This window comes from Megalopta genalis, chromosome 5, assembly GCF_051020955.1.
Source record: "Megalopta genalis isolate 19385.01 chromosome 5, iyMegGena1_principal, whole genome shotgun sequence".
Taxonomy (NCBI): Eukaryota; Metazoa; Arthropoda; class Insecta; order Hymenoptera; family Halictidae; genus Megalopta; species Megalopta genalis.
Genome location: NC_135017.1, coordinates 31,103,976 through 31,123,913, shown reverse-complemented (window position 1 = coordinate 31,123,913; position 19,938 = coordinate 31,103,976). Strand labels below are relative to the sequence as shown.

The window sequence follows — 19,938 nt, the reverse complement described above, 5'->3', positions numbered from 1 at the left end:
ACTGGCTGTGCGGAGGCTCAAAAACAATTTCCGAACAACGATGGGCCATCGTAACAGTGCCGTGAAGCACATATAGGCAAATTTCGATATAGTTGTAGCACTCGTTTTATGCAAATGTCTCCGAAACAAAGGTCGAGTGACAATTTTTGTTCAAATAAAAGTTGTTCAGGATCTCGTTCTTTATAAGATGCTCAAAAATCATCGGAACCGATCCACGCATTCTGCAGTTTTTAATATTTTTGTATTTTTTTGGTTAAAAAAAAATAGCGAAAGCACATTGCTTTTTCTAGTTCCCCCGATTTATATTTAATATTAAAATACAGCCTTTTTGTAAAAACTGGAAAAAATAAACGCATTTAGGACAAAATCACTAAACTTCAGAATTATCCACAAGATTATTGTCTCTGTTACTACATTTCTTATACACGAAGCGTCGATAATAACATTTGTCGGTGAAATGAGAGACGAAATGATTGTCGGTGATTTCAAAGTAACCCAGATTCTATGACTGATGATAAGACGAAAGTCAAGAATAACGAAATTACATCGGAGGAAATTGTTCTAGGAAATCAAATTTAAATATCAGCCGAATATTGCAGTTTGAACGATATCTGCACTGAACATAATAAACTGAATTCAACGAAAAAAAAACATTGATTACTTCAGTATTCTATGCTTAATGTATTATTCAATCGTATCCTGGTAGTAAAGGAGCCCTAACATGATACGTCATGTATGTCAGGGCTCGGAATCAACCAGCAGTTACTGAAGGCACTTATTGAAGAAAAAAAAACAGACAGTTTTCGTTGTGTGACTTTTTCCTATGGAATTATCTAAAGCAAAGAGTCTTTCAAACTCCCATTGAAAATATCGGAAACTTACAAAGGAGAATTATACTCCCTCTCTCTCTCTCTCTCTCTCTCTCTCTCTCTCTCGCATTAGGAGGAAATAACAGAAAAAGTGCTAAAACGTGTCGAAAGAGAATTTTTAAAGAGAATGTAAACGTGTATTCTTAACACTATGCCGTCCGGTGGCACCACGCTGGTGTCATGCAAAAACTAACCGTTGTATGCCGGTGGTACCACTTTGGTGCCATTTTAAAAAACTGAAATAACATTTGAACTATATTTCTTGGGTGTTAAAAGGCAGCAAACTAACTATAGCATTGTGCTTATTTAACTAAGAATTAAGTACAAAAATTCTTGGATGACTTATCTTAATTTTAGGAATTTATATTACCGCCATCTTCGAAATTTTTGTTAAAATCTAAAATTTCCAAGCTATTATATCGGCGTCAAAGTGAGAACATGTTTTGTCAGAACATGTTTTTGATAACTTTAATCCTTCGCGAAATATTCCACCGGGTACATCCTGTAGAAACTACCTGACCCAACTTGTACCATGAATTACGAAACACCCTGTACAGTTATAGATACATCGTAAATAAATAATAGGGTTGGTACAAACAAAATTAGGCTTGATACAACAAACATGCGTAAAACCGAACAGAGTAGACGCAACTAACAACAACAATGGATGATTTTTATTTATATTCAACAATTTCCAACAACCACTCTGCAACACAAACATTTCGTCCACACTGAAACGACATAACCTGAAAAACACTTTCTTTCATTTTTTATTCTTAAATTCTTAAAATTATGAAATCACTTTGGTAGACTGGGTTGGCAGGGAAGTAATTTTGGTATTTCAATGTGAAATAAAACTTAATTTTTTTCTATACAAGAAATGAACTTTAATCAGTCAAATATTTTCCATTCTGCTCGATGACCTTTTGTCATCTTTCTGGTAACTTCATGATTTCGCGCTCATAAAACTTCTGGACCTTATCAGTAAAAAAACTCAATCAAGTGTGATTTGAGGCTACCGTTATTATTGAAGTATTTACCATTTAAAAAGTTTTATAAACTTTGAAATAAATGATAATCCGTTGGTACAAGGTCGAGACTATATGGAGGATGCGACGTCTCTTCCTAACCAAACTTCAATAATTTTGTACGTGTTGCTAAAGATATATGAGGCGTCGCATTGACGTGGAACACGATTCCTTTGCGATTTGCCAAATTGACAGCATCATCTTTTTCTGATGCAATTCAGCTTTCGATATGGTTTGTGCTGGTTCATCACGCTTGGATCACGATCTTTTTCGATTAATGTTATTGTAAACGATCCATTTTTCATCACCAGTGATAATTCGTTTCTAAAAAGGGTTGATTGCATTACGTTTAAAATGCGTATCTCAAATACTGATTTGTTGTGTTAAGCGAATTTCTTTCAATTCATGTCGAATCCAAACATCGAGCTTCTTAACAAGTCTAAGACATCTTATGCGATAATCAATTGTTGGGTGTTATACATTTAACCTTTTTGCGATCTCTCGTACAGTTATATGACGAGTCGATTCAATTATCCCTTGGATTTTGTCATCAATTTCAGAAGGTCGACCAGAACGTTGGTCATCTTTAAGTGAAAAATCTTCTGAACGAAATTTTTCGAACTAATTCTGACACGTGCGTTCTGTTAAGCAATCGACGCCATAAGCTTCACATATCTCTTTGTGAGCCTCTTTCTTCTTTTTTGAGCCGCTTTCTTGCCTTTATGACAATAAAAAAAGGTAAAATGTGTCGAAAATGTTCATTTTTGCACTCCATGTTAAAATTGAGAGCAAACTATCAGTTGTAAACAAAACTACACAGAATTTGTTTCTATAGTAACCTAAACGTGTCAACTACTAAAGCTGAAGATAACAAAATTATAACCTTAACGAAAGAATGACAATGCAAACACATGCTATCCTATTGGTACAAACCGAAATTACTTTCTTGGCAACTAAATAAATAACTGATATCTTAATTCAAATATACGTTATGCTAAGTGACTTGATAGTATAGTATATCATAGTATAGTATGTCGTTGAATTTGTTTTATCATTTGCAATGATCCTACGAAGCGAAAATATAAGCTGCCACATAAAAATATCAAGGTGATCCAGATTTTATTTATCGGCAAAAAATAGTTTTGTAGTTTTGTATATTTCAATATGTAATAACTTTTGTTGGAGACATTTTTTTGTGAAATTGTCCGACAAGTCTCAAAAATCGGGACAGTTTCGTGCCACACGCAGTATAGGTATACTGAAAAATCAAAAAATGATACAGGATGTACCGGATTTTTCCGTATACATATATTCCGACAGTGTGATCTAGTAGTAAAAATAAGATTAAAATGTTATTGTAACAAAAGGTCCATAAATGCTTTGTTACGAATTTATAACAAAATTACAAAATATGATTTAAACACTGCTCTAAACATACTATATCTCCATTTTAATCACATTTTTTAGTTTTGTCATAACTTCTGAATAAAGCAGTTATATATATAACATTGTTACTTATAGAACACACTTCCCATTAACATATGTACGGAAAAATGCAGGACATCCTGTATATTGAATAGCTCCGCCAGAAATGAGCAATAGCAGAAAGTTCAGCCACTATTTATTTTGTACTCAGAATTACCAAAAAAAAGTTTCATTAAGATCGGTGACCACACAGGTGTAACCTCTTCTTCTTAGGATCCACGATACAACCTAACGATTGAAAAATTGAACAATATTCCATTCATTGTAATATGCAGTACATTTTAGTTTACCATATTTGAATTCAGTTTATTTCAAATTTGCATCCTCCGAACATTGTCGACCATCGTGCCAATCTGGTGCAGTTCGTACGCAGTGAGTGTTGTTAACGATACGAACTTTGAACGTGTCGCATTAAAAAATTGGCTCTTTTCAGGGCCATACATATTAACCCAGGAAAGTTCGTCCGCAGATATTATTGATATGTGATTTAGTGATAATGTAGTAAAAGTGACCGTTGGAATAGCCTGCCTGGAAACATCCTTCTGTTCGTCGCCGTCGGATACAGATCAGCTGTGCAGTTCATCATACATTGCTCGAGGTCAATGCACTATCCTCCAGCATACATTTCCGACCATGTAGTGGATTTACAACTAAATGGGTGAGTTTCTTATTGATAATATTCTTCATATTTCTTTATCAAACAAATTTCTTACGTCCTTTAACACGATTATTATTTATTAAATTAGCTTTACGAATCGCCCGTTGAATTGTGTTCGGACGCGGAATTATTTAAATTAAAATTTAATAAATTAACATTTACGAACTTTGTTAATCTTCACCTTGCATTAAAAATTTCATATGGCACACATGAGGTGTCATGCATACCAGAAAATTAAAACGGCTGTTATACTTATTATTTCGAGTCCGAAAAATTAATAAATATTTTTCAGACATTCTGAAATAAGAATGAACAGCATTTTTTTTAAAATTACCACTGCTACGTGGTAACAAAAATATCGAGAGTTCATATTTTTCATGACTTGTTCATTGATTTGAACGCGGCACAGAGTCCCCCTTCAGCTGTCAAAATCAGTGGTAGGAGCACATGGCACTCGATCGATTGACCACGTTGTGTTTCGCGCCATTGTGTCCCATTGGTCGGTGTTTTTCATTAATAACTCGTAAATAAAGCCGCAGATTGCATTTTCGCAAAGGAAAAAGTTACTTGGAATGATCTCAGCTACCCCACATTTCCGTAATGCGAGACATTTTTGGGACTCCCTGTATATACATTCCACAACAATACACTTGTCTTCGTCGCCCAAAATGTGCCTTAATTATACTGCCCGATAAAATCAAACTTTTTTTCTGATTTCCTATAGCCACTACAAAATTCTTGCAGAACTTTTATGATTTGTTTATAGTATGTATGTTTTTTGTTGCAACTCGTATGACCGAATTCACTTTATGGGAATAGACAATCGTGTATAAGACAGGTATAAATATAAATTGTAAATTTTGCATTCTAATTTGTCAAATGCATTAATGTATTAAGATAACAAACTATATTTACACGTGCCTTATACACGACTGCCTATTCCTATGAAGTGAATTCGGTCGTACGAGTTGCAACAAAAAACATACATACTATAAACAAATCATAAAATCGTATAAAATAGAAACATAAAACAACATCGATTATAAATAATGAACGATTTTTAAAATGTCAAACTTCTTGAAACTAAATAAAAATAGTAATAAAATTAGTAATAAAAATTAATAAAAAATTTAATTTTTATAACTTTTAAAATGCTTATGTTGCGTGAAAATTCGATGATTCTTAATATATTTTTTAATTATGTAGATAACGATTTACATTAAATCGATAAAAGTATTTCTTCCTTCAATGTATATTTATTTAAATATATGGCGTAGAAAGTCAAAGAAGTTATAATAGTGTTCGATTACTTTCGTTACCCGTTGTATCTTCGCGGCTGTTCCTTCGTAGAGCACTATCTGCAAACAGGTTCCTTTCTGCAGTGGGCAGAACTGTCCGGATTGGAGGTAGATTTTTCCGCTGGAAAGATCGCTGCTTACACGACAATGTACGTCCATGTGGCGAATGGATCGTTGCAGGTTGTTCCTGCACAGCAACCATCGTTGTAAATCTTACTTGCCAAGGTAAGACTTGGATCGCTGTGGGGGATTTACCCTGATAGGATTACCTGTGATGGGGTTCTACAATCTCGTTATAAAGTCGACGAGCACGTTTGCGTCTATTCTTGTCCAGTCCTCAGAAGTCACCTCGAAATGTTCTTCGACGCGTTCGTGGCATCGCCATACTGATCGTGCATAAGCGATGTGTACGTTGCCGTAGTGGCAATGTGTAGCCTTGAAGCGAACTTGATGCGATCCAAGCGAGTGCCAACCTCCTTCTTGGTAGAGGCTCTGGTCCTCTTCGTCCAGCTGGAGGTAAACAGTCTTCGCACAAGCGGTGTCCTGCGGTTACAAATATACACTTCCGGGACATAGCGATAATGCATTATAATCGCACTAGCTTTTGATGCGGATGGTCAATTGGAACTGCTCCATCCATTGGACTATAGAGATCTCCTTTGTTGAGGTTTCCATGAGGAATTGGCATTTTGCACGCTGAAGACTAATTCCTGCGGTCGCGACAAGACGGCACCTTTATATTTACATTCCCCTTCTTACCAGCTGCCTCACGCCCGCAGCTAGCGGTTGCTATTGGCCGAAGACGTGGGCGAAGATCGATGGCGATCAATAGCGACCGATAGCTGTACGAGTGGGGAAGTTAGTAAGAGGGGAGATGGAAACACTAAGGTGCCTTCGTCTCGGGCGAGAAGAACGCTAGAATTATAAGAAAATGTGACGACCGAGAGCCGTTCATTGCAGTCCCTTCGTTTCATACATTGTTCGAAGTACTCAATCAACATGTGATTCAATCACTCTGTGGTCAGAATGCATTAAAGAACTCGATAAATGTGTCCCTTGTTCTATTAATCCTTAGCACTCGAAGCCATTTTAAGTCTAAATCCAAAATAGTTTTACCCAACCAGCAGTATTCCCATTTTATATGACTTGGCGCATTTTATGCATACAAAATTGAGTCTCGTGACTTATAAAACAGTCTCTTAAATAGAAAGAACTAGATAAGATACAATAATTTTATATAATAATAATATAATAAGAAATATATAATATAATATACTATATATATTAATTAATAATTAATTAATAATAAATAATATATTATAATAATATAATAAATAATTAATTAATCATTATAAAATTATTATATCTTATCTAGTTCTTTAGACTGATATGAGAGAGACTGATGACAAGATATACATATATATAATATAATATATTAATATATAATAAATAACATATATAATATAATAATAATAATTTTGAGTAGTGTCTCAGAGTAGCCATTCGAATGGAAAGGTTTAATAGTGCCTTAGGTGCGCCGGATCGGCAGATAAATTCTTGCGTGAACGCTTTTGCTATCTCGATGACAATTGCAGTTGTATCGTGTATGGAAGGTTACAAATGAAATGACCAAGTGTGTATAGGGTAAACGCACCAAGAACTGATTCATTTAAACTGTACTTACATGTCGTAAAGAGGTACTGCTTGCTTACGTTTGGAAAGAAAACGGGAGACGATTCTCTAAATTATCGCGTATTTATATGTCACTTGCCCTTACGAACAAAAGTTAAGAAACACCTTTTCAAACGCAATAACATTTTAAAAAATGGGAGGAACTAGTTTACTGTAGAACGACTGATAAACTTCTTTTTTAATTTTCCTATTACTTGGATTGACAGAAAAAAGAAGAACTCTTTTAACTTTTTTAACTATTGTATCCGTGTCTATAACAAAAATATAAAAAATTTCTTTCGTTGATCTTGGTAACGTATACACATGCTGAAAATTTTATCGAAATCGGTTGACGTTGTTATGAGTTACAACAAATTAAAGATGGCAAATATCGCAGTTTTGTCACGATTTTGACCAAAAACAGTAAGAAATCTGCTATTTTTTAAATCTTTCAACGCCTGTAACTCGACTCTGGGTTAACCGATTTCGATCAAATTTACAGCAGGCATATAATCTACTAAGATCTACAAAAGGCATTTTTTTAATTTGCGTTGTAAGTAGAGATGAAAAAGTTAAAAAATGAATTTTTTATTCCTCTGTGTCATCACAAGTAATAACAAAATTAAATTTGAGTCATCGTCTAATAGACTAGTTCCTCTATCACCTAAACGAAAAATTATCGAGAAGTATGCATGTTGTTCAACACATATACAACCACCTGAAGAAATGGGACTGAATAGATGATGTTTTCATTTCGTGATCTGTTATCTAATCTATTTACTATCGGTAACGCACTAAGTTCTGTAAACGTCTTTTCAAACATTTTCCTGTCGCGACATGCATGCGGAACACTGAAATAACTTGATCGTCTACTCATGAAAACACAAGAAAAATTGAAGGTCGCAGGAGGTCCCACTTCAAATTTTCGTGTTCTTATTTAGAATTGTGTAAGCTTTTGTATGAAATAAATTCAATATCAATCACTTTGAATCGTTTTGGTAAAAACCTTGTTAAAGTTCTAAGTGTTGCAAACCTTAAACCATTTGTATGTACCTCATAAGATGCTTATACCACAATGAAATAACTATTGGGTTGGCAACTAAGTAATTGCCGATTTCAGTTATAAATGTCTCTCACTCCCATTTTTATGATATCCGTAAATGTTATATTATAAAATTATTATTATTATTATTATTATGTTATTTTTTATTATTCGTGAATGTTAGCAACTGGACAAATTGAATGCAGCGGTCAAGGAAAAGCGACCAGAATTGGTCAATCGTAAAGGTGTCATTTTCCACCAGGACAATGCTAGGCCGCACACGTCTTTGTCCACTCGGCAAAAATTGATGGATATTGGTTGGGAATTGATGTTACACCCACCATATAGCCCTGATCTCGCGCCATCGGATTGCCACTTATTTCGATCCCTGGACAACTCCCTTCGTGGTAAAACTTTTAATGATGATGACGCTGTAAAATCTCACTTAACTCAGTTTTTGGCCGAAGAGGATCAGTCTTTCTACGAGCGTGGAATTTTCAAGTTGTCAGAGAGATGGCAAAAGATCCACGTAAAAAAAAATTTTTTATTTCATTGAACAAATCGGCAATTACTTAGTTGCCAACCCAATATAATATAGGTGCTCATATACATGAAAATGTAGCCCAAACTTGGATTTTTATATTTAATTACAAATAATTAAAATAATTGTTTTTGCTATCAATTTAATAAATTTATCCTTGTAACGCTATATTTCATCATACAGTTGTCCGACAAACTGAATACTTTATATGTCAAGGCTTCAATGGGTTGTTGGTTCAGAGGAAAAACAAATATCTTGGAATATGAATGTCGAAGAATTGACTTTTGGCTAAAAATTACCGACTTCCGGACCAGCGTGTGTCGCGTCATTAGTGTCTATCTCGTATGGTTGTAAGGTTGAAAAGGAATAAAAGAGGGAACGACTGGGCGAAATAAATAAAATAGGTAAAGTTTGAAAATAGAATTTTATTAGCTACGTAGCAAAATACCTATTCACTTAAATATTTGGTTTCACACGATTATCAGGCTAAGTTCGTTTATATTAATATACAATGTGTAAAGTATGCCATATTGTATATGGGCAGTGTCCAATGATAGTACGATAAACTTAATTTTCATATGACATTAACGAGATATAAATATATATATATAATATATATATATATTATTTTACATGCTAGAAAATAGTACGCTAGGCACTTGTTTGAATAGTTATAGAAAAACAAAAAACTTACAAGGGTATGAGGGTACGCTCGCGGGGAATTCGAAGGCAGGCAGTAAGACGAGAGAAGTGGCGTTTGGCGAGAGATGAGAAAATCGTGGAGAAATGAAGGCAAAGGAAGACAGAAGATTATGAGTAAAAATTATTCCGAACCGGACATTGATAGAGAGTAGAAAGAGAAAGTATTAGAAGATAAGGAAAGCGAGATATATATGCAAGGAGAATTGGAAGAAACGAAGGAAGAAGCTACGCCGTTCTCTTTATTCAGACGTCACCGGCGCGAATTCTTCGGAAAGCAACCGGCGAACGATTGTTCCTTCGTTCCATCGCGAGACTTCGATTTGTTCTTCTTGGTTCGATTTCTTTCATTTTTTCGATGATCTAGTTATCGGCAGTAGTAATTTCTCTCGAGTAAAAAAAAAGAACACAAAATAAAGAGGAAAAATGTGAATAGGAGAAAAAGAGAGCAAGAATAAACGCGCGTACATGGGTCTACGTGTCCTTTATACACACTTGGCAACGACTTATTCGCGATCTGAGGTTTCCTGCCTTCAATGTTTGTTTCTCTGGCCTTTGGAATTGACCTTCGATAGTGGCCATCCAAAAGCTGAACTCGTTCGCATAGTAATGGCAGTGTCCTTTAGCGCCGTTACACTCGATGAAAGGTGTCGCACGGAAGTCCTCTAAACAAGATCCAGTGCTGGACAATGATTGTCCACCGCCTTGAGAACCGGCACCAGTATGCTGGAACATCAATAAGAAGTTTCCGATCACACCGTGCACAGCGGAAGATTTTACAGCTGTATACGGTTAAATTTACATCGATTCGTAGAGAAGGGTAGCGATCGAAAAAGGAAGAGGGACTGAGGGCCGAGACGTTCAGTAAACATTAAATCACGATCGAGTCACACTAATGCATGCGCAGCAAAGATGGCAACATTTCTAATTTCGTATTATTTTATATAAAGCTTTTATCGTCATATTAGTCCCGCATCGCTGACTAAAATAACACAAAACACGATATAATTACAATAAGGATTACTTGTGTAACGAACGATTAAAGGTTTGGAGTCGAACTTATTAGACAAGTAATTATAATCATAATTAGAGTAGTGGAGCCAATTACTGTGAGGTAGCCACTTGCTGTAGCTTTAGTTTATTTTCAAGAATAATGATCTTCATATTTGTCGAATAGAGCATATTAAATTTTTTTATTTGAATTCAATTAATTATTTATTTGTTAACATTGAAGATGTAAAAGACGGAATTTCTTAAAATACCACAAGAAATTATTTCAATGTTTTGATTCTGAATTCGCGAAATTTTTTGTAAAGCTTATGAAAAACTTATGAAAACTGAATCATTCTACTGTAAAATATCACAAAAAGTTAATTGTATTGGTAAAATGTATAAAACCGCGGAAAAATAAAACAGAAATTTATTCGAATTTTTTTTTTTTTCAATTTCAATAGTTTATTTACTGTACACAGTAACTGAACCTATTTTTCGCTCGATACGTTAGTAATTGTGTCGCCTACCACAGGATAGGCTTACATAACCTCAAATTTCAAATAATCTCTGTCATATTTTTAAAGAGAAGAAATTTAAATATAAAAATTTTATTAACGCAATGTTACTAAATGTGAACTTTTAAATAATTTATTTTGATATTATATTTCTTTTATAGAATATCAAATTGATTAAAGTACGTTAAATCCCAGTAAGCAATTTGTTCTGAATTTGACATGAATATGACCGTACGATGTTATGTCAGAAGCAAACTTGGCTGACTGAGATATTAAATTTGTATTGTGCACAGATATTAAGGCTCAGTATCTAGAGAGAGAGGACACAGTAACTGATCTTTATAGATCATTGGCACATAGTAACTCCTAGATCATTGGCTCCAGAACTTTTTTTCTTTGTCCTAATATTCAACAATTTAATATTTGTTTCATGGGAAAATTTACATCGACGAAAGAAATTTTGAAAACCTTTAAGTTCTTAAGAAATTAAATTGCTGAAGTTATTTTTAGTAACAAAATCTCTTGAAGTCTGCCAACAGGCAACAGAAATTGGCACCACTACCATATTGCCTATTTGGTATCAATTTGGTGTCATCCGAACAGATTCCATGCATTCACCAGTACCACTTTCTGACAGTATATTGGACATACCATGACAAAACTGTATCCGATCCAAAGGCCGGTCCATCCATTCGGACAATCTGGAATGTTTAATGACTGGCTGTGTACGGCTAGCACATTCGCAGGAACTTCGCATACTACACATCTGTAAAGAAAAAAAAGAACATTTCGATATAATTATAATACATTTATAATAATATAATACAATACATTACAATAATATAATAATATATAATAATTAATAATAATACAATAATTACAATAATATAATACATTTCGATGTAACAACTTACTCCCATATTATGCTCATCTCAATTATGCTATTGTTAAGTATATTCTAAGTTTATTTTAACAATTTTAATAATTTGTATAATCGGGTGGGCCTTAATTTTCAACTTGCGATTGTTTCAATCTTGCCCCTTTAAGTTATAATTTTCAAATATTTTAAACCAAGTGCTACTTGGTGACAAAATTATATGGACAAAATTTCAGAGTGATTGTACAGCGGGAACCCGCGCCGCATTAGCGTCAAAGTTTCAAATATTATAGCTATTTTATGTCAATTTTGTATATACTTGTATTTCTTTATATTAAAAATATGGGACTACTTTTGTAAATAAAAATACAATTTCTTAAATGTATATTAAGAGCGTCAGTGTATTGCTTCCTATAATATACTTCACATTTTTTAAATATTTTACCTATCGTTAAGCTTCTTATGTACCGTAGCGCCTGGACCATACCGTTACCTTTGTCGACTGCATGAGGTATGAACGCATTATTTTAAGAACCTTAGCAGGTACCCCTCCCCTTCTTCCCACCGGAAAAGACATTTTACTATTATAAAGGAAATCGTATCCGATCATTTTTATTAACAGCCAGCGTTGCTGGTTTTGTTCTTGCTGAAAGTTCAAGGTGTGTATTTCGTAGACCGGGGTTCAAAAGGAGATCATATTATAGACGACCCAGATTTTGTTGAAGAAGCAAAAAGATCAAGAGGGACCCAACAAGTAGACAATGCTTGCTGTTGCTGAAGCATTAGGACATAATTTAGATGATTTAGTAGTTAATCGGTCTTTAATTCGACGCTACCGCTGCCAATTGCAAACGGAAAAAGAAGACAATTACGTGAACCATTCCAAGAAGACTGCTACCACGATTAACTAGTAAAGAATCTGATCAGAGATTATCAGTTGTGACATAACATCTACAAACATGGGACGGCTTTAAGGAGGCTGCGTGATTTTAGACCAAATATGCGAGCAAGATTTGTCAGCACTTGAAATACCATTATTCAAAAAGTTTCAAACACCTTGGCCAACAGTTAATAAGTCTAATTATCGACCGTGTGTAGAGGATGCTTAGGTTTGATAAAGTTAATATTGCATTAATATTGGATTAATTTGTGAAATTGATACTGGATTTCTGTTTACATACGATCAATTCTTGGTGGAACATTAACAAAAGGAAATTCCTTCCATATCCCTGGAGCTAAAAATATATTTATTTCGAGAATAACTTTTATCAAGTATTGACGAAATTTTAAAAGTTAAGAATATGTGCTTATTTATAGGTAATATATACACATACAGAGTGTCCCATAATTATCTTAACACCCGAAAGGGGTGATTTCTGAGGTCATTTGAAGTAACTTTTCCCTTAGTGAAAATGCAATTGACGGCTTTGTTTACGAGTTATTAATGAAAAACACTGACCAATGAGAGGCGAGCTCGCCCAGCGCTAGGCGGCCGAGCCAATCAGAGAAACTGGCCTTCGACCACCCGTTGGCTCGGCCGCCTTGTGACAGTTGCGATCGCCTCTCATTGGTTAGTGTTTTTCGTTAATAATTCGTAAACAAAGCCGCGGATTGCATTTTCGCTAAGTAAAAAATTACTTCAAATGACCTCAGGAGTCACCCCTTTCGGGTGTTAACATAATTATGGAACACCCTGTATATTAAAGCGTAGTTTAATCAGTTGCTTCAATTGCTCCAAACCAAGATCTGTAACTTTTGCAACAGCTTTACAAGTATAAAGAAGTTGACAAAAGCATAAATGAAATAACAATACATAAATTTAGTGGACATTTATGGTATTCAATTCGAGAATGTGCAACATTAGCTTTTTTTTAATATAGAATTGTCTTCCGATATGAAGAGGCGTATGATTCAAAATTTGAATTTTGAACACACGGAAATTCAAGTAAATGGATTATTTTAAAAGATATAAAAAATTATATTAATATTGGCATAGAAAATTCCATCTTATCACAAAATCACAATTCCTGTTCTAGATTTCCAACAAATTCCATTTTTTTTACAGAAAGACCTTTCCATTTGGGAAGTGATGCGAACATATAAAAGCGTGTTAGAAATAATAAGGAACTTAAAAGTAGTCAAGATAATAAACTATTCATTTTACAGGTATCAGAAAATTAATGGCGACGTTATCCAGATATCAGCAAATACAACCTTAATAAAAGCCGTATACTGACCAATATGTAACATTTTATATGTTTCAATTAATTTTATTACAACATATAATTAGAAATTAAGTTTAGATGATATTATGTACATGTACGACGTTATATTTTCATGAAAACATATTTAGTATTGTCTCTAAAATTTATATTGAAATTAACGTAAATAATAAAAATTTCAAAACTTAGACTTCGATGCAGCACGCGTTCCCGTTGTCCAATCGCCCCGAAATTTTGTACACATTATTTTTTCATCATGTAGCACAATTTAGAGGGGTAAGCGAAGAAAAAACTTAAAAACCATTTTTGACCTCTATAGCTAAGGGCCACCCTATTGCCCATGCAATAGAAAAATATTTTCAAATTCTTCTAATATCAATTAGGGTTTTGCTTATGACCTAGTCTTGTTTGTCAAAAATAAATGAAATCCACAGTCCATGTCGTACCATTTTTACCAAATCGGTCAAAAGAAATCTTATAAAATATTAATTTAGTATTATTTTCAAAGATTATTTCTTTTTCCTGAATCGCGAAAATGTAGCTATGTGGAAGAAAATGTGAAATCAATGTAAAATTGAAATCATTAAATGATACGACATCGGTACGTTATACAGTAGAATGTTCTTCCGTCGAAAGGAAATGTCGGAAGCTATTCGAAACTTCTTTGTTTCTTTTCTCCCCAAAGGAAACGCTCAACATACCTGGAGATATATTCTTCTATTGCTGTTTCCTCTAAAGGCGACATGGGAATTGGACTATTGGTCGACAGCCAGTAAGAACGATCGTTCCGGCTGGCGTAGTGGCAGACGTTGTTGACATCGCAGAATAGGAAGGGCATTGTTGAGAACTTTCTTACACAGGATCCGGCGGAACCTGTTTTTTTTGTGATAATTTATTACGCAAGTTCTTATTACTAACGGAAACGGATTCTCGTACTTACAGTAACGAGCAAAAGTGTATACACATGCACACACTACATGTCTCATGGAAACGAGGATCATGCTAATTAATCGTGATCGTATGCAAGATGAATATAATCGACACTATGCAGCAGTTAATTATATTTATAGCCTCTGAAATATTTTTCAAGGATAGCTACATAACACAATGTTTAGTGGTATGTAAGTAGAACACGTTTGTACAAATATTTCTCAATTTATACAGTGACTTTGTTTTATATTCGGATACTTTTTAAAACGGAATAACTTTTTAAGAATTGAACTAAACGATTTGAATTTTTCTCAGTTGACAGAGGGAACAGTCTATGGTCTAGTAGACCATAACTTCTTTTTTTAAATTTTACTATTGCTTAGAATGACAAAAGGAACCAAAAAGCTCTCGTTTTTTTAACTTTTTTTATCTTAGCCTATAACTTTTCCTCTATCATCTAAACAAAAATTCAAGTCGTTTAGTTCAGTTATGAAAAAGTTATTGCGTTTTAAGAGTTGTCCGAATATTAATTGGAGTCATTATAAGTTGATTTAGTCGAGTAACGATATAAAACCGCTTAGCGAAGAGAGGAGAAGTGATTCAATATTATTTCATTGTATAATAAAGGTTTTTCGCTGCGACAAATTGAAATGAAATGCGACGGAAACCATGGTTGAAAATTGATCATTCGCCTATCTTTAAATAGAATTGTTTTAAAATCGTAAGAAAAATATGTAAAAGAGTTCTTTCGTATAAAAATATTAAATAAATTGCGGATATAAAGCCAATGACGGTGACGATCTGCGGAGGATCTATGATATGCTGGAGTTGTTTTACATATAAGGGTGTTGGTCCGTTAGTTAGGATCGAAGGCATCATGCGGAAGGAATATTATTTAAACGTTCTACGATCCAATTTACTGTGAGTTGTTAGCTCTATTGGATATAATGTAGAAGAAATGTGATGAAGTGACCATCACAAAACTCGAATATGAACCCAATAGAGAACTTGTGGTCTATCGTGTAAAGATCTATTGGATAGAGCGGAGTAGCAATGGTATTACATCGAACCAGAAATACTACAAAATTTAATTGTCACTATGCCACGCAGACTAGAGACATTAAAAAATGAGCCGTTTATTTTGAAAGTGGCATAAGTCACTTTTTTTTTTCTTTAAATGAAAAGATATCGTTCAATTGTAATTAGTGTTACCATTAACTCGATTTTTTTTGAAAAAGTGACTTATGTCACTTTCAAAATAAACGGCTCAAATAGTGAGGGAAAATGTACATAATATGAATTTAAAACTACAGTTTGATAACAATGTTAAAGTGCGCAATTCTAAATGTTACTTTAAAGTCTTATTTTAGCCAAATATTCCTGAGATCATTTGAAGCAACCTTTTTCTTAACGCAAATGCAGTCCACAGTTTCATTTACGAGCTATTAACGAAAAACACTGACCATTGAGAGGCGAGATCAACTGACGCGAGGCGATCGAGCCAATGAGCTGAACTGGGTTTCGTCCGCTCGTTGGCTCGGCCCCTCGCGCCAGTCGAGCTCGTCTCTCATTGGTCAGCGTTTTTCGTTAATAACTCGAAAATAAAGCTGCGGATTGCATTTGCGCTAAGGAAAAAGTTACTTCAAATAACCTCAGGAACCTCTCATTTCCCGGTTTTGAGTAACTTATCGGACACCCTGTATTGTAAACATAAATGAGAATAAACTATTACGTCATGTAAGAATTGATAGTATGATCTTCATTTTTTTTTTCATGAGACATATGGTGCGTGTATGCACTTTTGCCCGCCACTGTATAAAATTCGAGATTTCATTTTTCAACGTCACCATAATTGCTCGTCTGCGGATCTTTATGCACACTCTAATATTCATACATCATTTTACAAAAATTCGAGTTGAAGAAAAGTTTCCTTTTTTAACTAAAAGATGTATATTATGAAAATAAATTAAAAAATGTTTAAAATAAATTAAAACGGCTATTAGTCCTTGTTAACTTATATGTTTTCTTGCATTTGAAAAATTTATGCATGCCACAAACGCATAAAGATTCGCAATCTAATAAATGCTATATTACAGTTACTGATCTTAGTAAATTTCTTTTAAAAAAACTTGCCTAAATCTTGCGAATGAGCTCTTTCATCGCCATCTGTATACAATAAACTGTATCCTTCCCAGAGTTTGATATGTCCGCGCTCACAAACAGGTACCGACTGGCTTTGACTGTGTTTGACCAACAGGAAACCAGTCAGGTAATCAGGTGATGCTTCGCATGGTAGTCCGGGCTCTCCTGCAGCACCCAGAACTCCCGGAGGACCTTGCAAACCTGGTGCTCCTGGTACGCCAATACGTCCAGGCAAACCAGGGAGACCGGGTGGTCCTGCAGATCCTGCGATCCCTTCCATACCTTTCAGTCCGTCCAATCCCGGGAATCCTGCTGGTCCCGGCAAACCTTTCTCCCCTGGTTGTCCTATTTGACCTGGAGGTCCTGTAAAACACGATAACGTTTAAACAAAAAGTTTTTGCCGAACTTCAACATTTTTCTTCACTTTTCAACAATTTAAAGAGTCTAGCAGGATGAGCATGATAAATCGGCAACCACGCTATCTCCCATTTGTTTTGCGTGTTACATAATTTTTGTTGCTTACAATACGATTCTGTAAATTTTCAATTCTCTACTCCTTCGTTTAAGGGCAATATGGGGTTGAAAAACCTAAACGTTACCTTTCTATTTTTCAGTTATTAGAGTGCGGATTTTTACGCAAAAATAAAAATTAATTAAGAGATACATCTGTTTCTTCTCTTAATAAATTCAGTAAGTTAATTATAATATAACTGTTGTTTGAAAGTCATTAAGTATTTTCGTTCTTTCACATTTGATTTATCAATTTTTGCTATAAACGCATACAATCCGCAGTCTAGTTATTACTTAAGATATTTATATGAAATAAAAGTGGAAAAATGAACAGAAAATTACCGCCATTCGGTGTACGTTTAAAATTTTTATATAATTTGTTAAAGGTTAAAAAATATAATTTATTTTTCAAGGATAATATTGGCAAACAACCCTTTGAGAGACTTGCACTTAAGATGTTAGAAATAATGTTCTGAAATTTATTATTCTATTCTTCATGCTCATTCTGCTAGACCTGCTAGACTGCTTTATTTTTATTGACATATTCCATGTAAATATGTGTCGTAAAGTCATTTCAAGAATGACTAAAGCAATTACAAAAAATTAAAAGAACGTTACAAAATCTGACTAGTTTACTGGACAATCGGTAAACAAATTTTCTCTTGTATTAATATGTTTAGAAAAAGTAATATTTTCTCAATTTTGTTACCTGGGCATATAACGAAAATTTAAACAATAGGTTTTGTAGATATCATTAACTTGCACGTAAGCTGAAAATTCCATCGAAATTAGTTCAAGAAATTTCGAAAGTGAAGAACCCGATTTTTGCTACTTTTTTTAAAGACATCATGAATCAGTTTTCTAAATTTTCAAGATAATTGACCTCAACGAATATATATATATATATATATAAATCTTTACATTAGGCTACTTCAATTGAGCGAATAATGTGAATAAATTGTTTTGTGAAAAACGTGTCTAAAGAATTTAGCGAGGACAATGTCTACAACTATATGTATTTCAAGGCCATTGAAATCTGTGAAAGGTCTGTTTTCAAAATAATTAGACAAATTTTGATCCGGGATCATGTTTGTCGAGATTTCGAAAGAAAGCTGAAGGTCAAGCGAGAGTTATGGTATTACAGGTTATTGAATGTATCTTGCACTCAAGAACTCAAGACATCAATGACCATACAATCTCAGAAAACATAATCTTGAGAAAAATTCTTTGTTTATTATATTGTTTGACTTCTGTAAACAGGCAATGGTAACGTTTAAATATCTTTTTTATCATAAAGAAGAAGTGAGGAATTCAAAATGACTATAACTAACTAACATAGGAATAATACAATAGAATGCGGACATAAATTTCGGTATATGTTACTTATTTTTAATGAATGATATTTTGACCGTGAGGAATATAACGATATTTTCATGGTACATTGTTTAAAGTATGGAACATAAAAGCGCGAATTCACAAAAGATAAGAACTGGGAATTATGGTAGTCGCTTTCTAATAAGATGAATTGTGAAATTGCAAACAATTTTTCTAAAATTTTCCAAAAAATACAATTATACGTACCAGGATGTCCACGGTCACCTTTTGGTCCCATCGGTGGTTCAATACAATCATCACCTTTGTCGCCCTTGACACCAGTAAAACCAGGAACACCCACCATTCCAGTCTGACCAGCGTAACCTCTATCACCCTTCGATCCAGGAGCTCCAGGAGAACCATTTACACCGTCCCAACCTCTTTCACCTTTTTCTCCGGGTAATCCGTCCAATCCACTTGGCCCTACAAATTAATTGAAAATTAGCTTTCACAAATCGATCAATGCATTTGCTTTATTTATTTGCTTTAGTAATCTTGTATAAGCGTGAGATTTGCAAATTAATATTCCGTCATCTACAAAATGTCTAGGAAATCTATGCCATAATTGGAAAATTTTATCTCTATTAAAAGTACTTAATTAATCTTTAAAAATATTTATGAACACTCCTTTCTATATTCCTAAACTATTGTAAATATTACATATTTTTCTAGGGCTACCTAAAAGTAGTTTCCTTTTAGATTGATTAAACATTGTTATATTGTTCGAGTACGTGATTTACTACCACATAACTTATGTTCCAACTAAAAATTGACATTTAGTCGGTTTATTACGGATGTTTGGAACAAATTCGGTGTATCGTTATAAATTGAAAGCCCTAGTTGCGGATACGGTCTACGTTTTACATATGGTGGTTTGCGAGCTTCGAAAGTACAATAATGACATTAATGCAATGAGTGTCATTAGTGCTTTGGATATTAGAAAGTGATGTTGTTAATTTAAAAAATTTCAGAAGGATGGCTTGCAATCGAATCAAAATTTGAGAGAAAAAAAAATCTTGTGCTGGCAGAAATTCACTTCTGCAATCGTCATTGCACGTGAAAAGGGCATAAGACACATAAGAAA

The 19,938-nt window shown here is 34.0% G+C and overlaps 1 protein-coding gene and 1 long non-coding RNA gene across 2 annotated transcripts in view; both read right to left on the bottom strand.

Moving 5' to 3' along the window:
* Positions 1-5,276: 5,276 nt before the first annotated feature.
* On the bottom strand, positions 5,277-6,327 carry LOC117223259 (uncharacterized). The gene is made up of 2 exons (XR_004490891.2): positions 5,608-6,327; positions 5,277-5,525 (listed from the first exon to the last, which is right to left on the bottom strand). It is a non-coding gene; the product is annotated as an uncharacterized LOC117223259 (long non-coding RNA).
* A 2,670-nt stretch (positions 6,328-8,997) lies between these two features.
* Positions 8,998-19,938, bottom strand: part of Col4a1 (Collagen type IV alpha 1) — a 69,736-nt gene continuing 58,795 nt past the window's right edge. Inside the window, exons 23-27 of the mRNA XM_033475493.2 lie at positions 19,062-19,277; positions 16,962-17,333; positions 14,600-14,771; positions 11,451-11,565; positions 8,998-10,017 (exon numbers count right to left, since the gene is read on the bottom strand). Coding sequence (XP_033331384.2) covers positions 9,766-10,017; positions 11,451-11,565; positions 14,600-14,771; positions 16,962-17,333; positions 19,062-19,277 — 1,127 coding nt within the window. The 3' untranslated portion in view covers positions 8,998-9,765. The remainder of the gene's footprint in view (positions 10,018-11,450; positions 11,566-14,599; positions 14,772-16,961; positions 17,334-19,061; positions 19,278-19,938) is intronic.